Source organism: Alligator sinensis, unplaced genomic scaffold (genome assembly GCF_000455745.1).
Source record: "Alligator sinensis unplaced genomic scaffold, ASM45574v1 scaffold1200_1, whole genome shotgun sequence".
In the NCBI taxonomy this organism is placed as follows: domain Eukaryota; kingdom Metazoa; phylum Chordata; order Crocodylia; family Alligatoridae; genus Alligator; species Alligator sinensis.
The window spans coordinates 242771-243460 of record NW_005842772.1 but is presented as its reverse complement, the minus strand read 5'-3'; the positions used below and the strand labels follow the sequence as shown (position 1 = coordinate 243460).

The window sequence follows — 690 nt, the reverse complement described above, 5'->3', positions numbered from 1 at the left end:
GGAGGCGCATGCGCGAAGGGGGCGAGCGGCGCCCGGGCCGCCGGCAGGGGGCGCTTGGTGCTGCAGCGGGGCAGGGGGTGCGGATGGGCGTGTATGTGTAAGGAGGGGGTGCACCTGCGTGTGCATGCATGGGGCAGGAGAGGTTCACACACCTGTGCATGCATGGGGCACGGGGTGCACGTGGGTGTGCATGTGTAAGGAGGGGGTGCACGTGGGGGTGTGTGTGTAAGGAGGGGGTGCACCTGGGTGTGCAGGTGCAGGGAAGAGGGTGCACAGGTGTGCATGCATGGGGCAGGGGGTGCACATGGGTGTGCATGTGCAAGGGGGGGGGTGCACCTGGGTGTGCATGCACAGGGCAGGAGGGTTCCCACAACTGTGTGTGCACAGGGCAGGGGGTGCACATGGGCATGCATGTGTAAGGGAGGGTGCACCTGGGTGTGCATGCACAAGGCAGAAGGGGTTCCCACAGCAGGGTGCCCCAGGGGGTGCACAGGGCAAGGACGGGGAGCGCGGGGCTCCTCCCAGGCGCAGGGTCCCCCAGGGATGCAGCTGGGCCCGCGCATGCAGGTGGCAGGCGCCAGCCCCTGGGCTGTTTGCAAGGTAGCAGCAGGTTCCCTGCACCCCCCTTGGGCTCTCCCAGTGTTCCCAGTAGAGATTTCCAACTGGACACAGAGGCGGCGCCCAGGGGCT

General features: G+C 67.7%; 1 protein-coding gene across 1 annotated transcript in view; it reads right to left on the bottom strand.

Annotated features, from left to right (window-relative positions):
• CHMP6 (charged multivesicular body protein 6) overlaps positions 1-126 on the bottom strand; it is a 7476-nt gene extending 7350 nt beyond the window's left edge. Inside the window, exon 1 of the mRNA XM_025216881.1 lies at positions 115-126. Coding sequence (XP_025072666.1) covers positions 115-126 — 12 coding nt within the window. The remainder of the gene's footprint in view (positions 1-114) is intronic.
• Between the last annotated feature and the right edge of the window lie 564 nt (positions 127-690).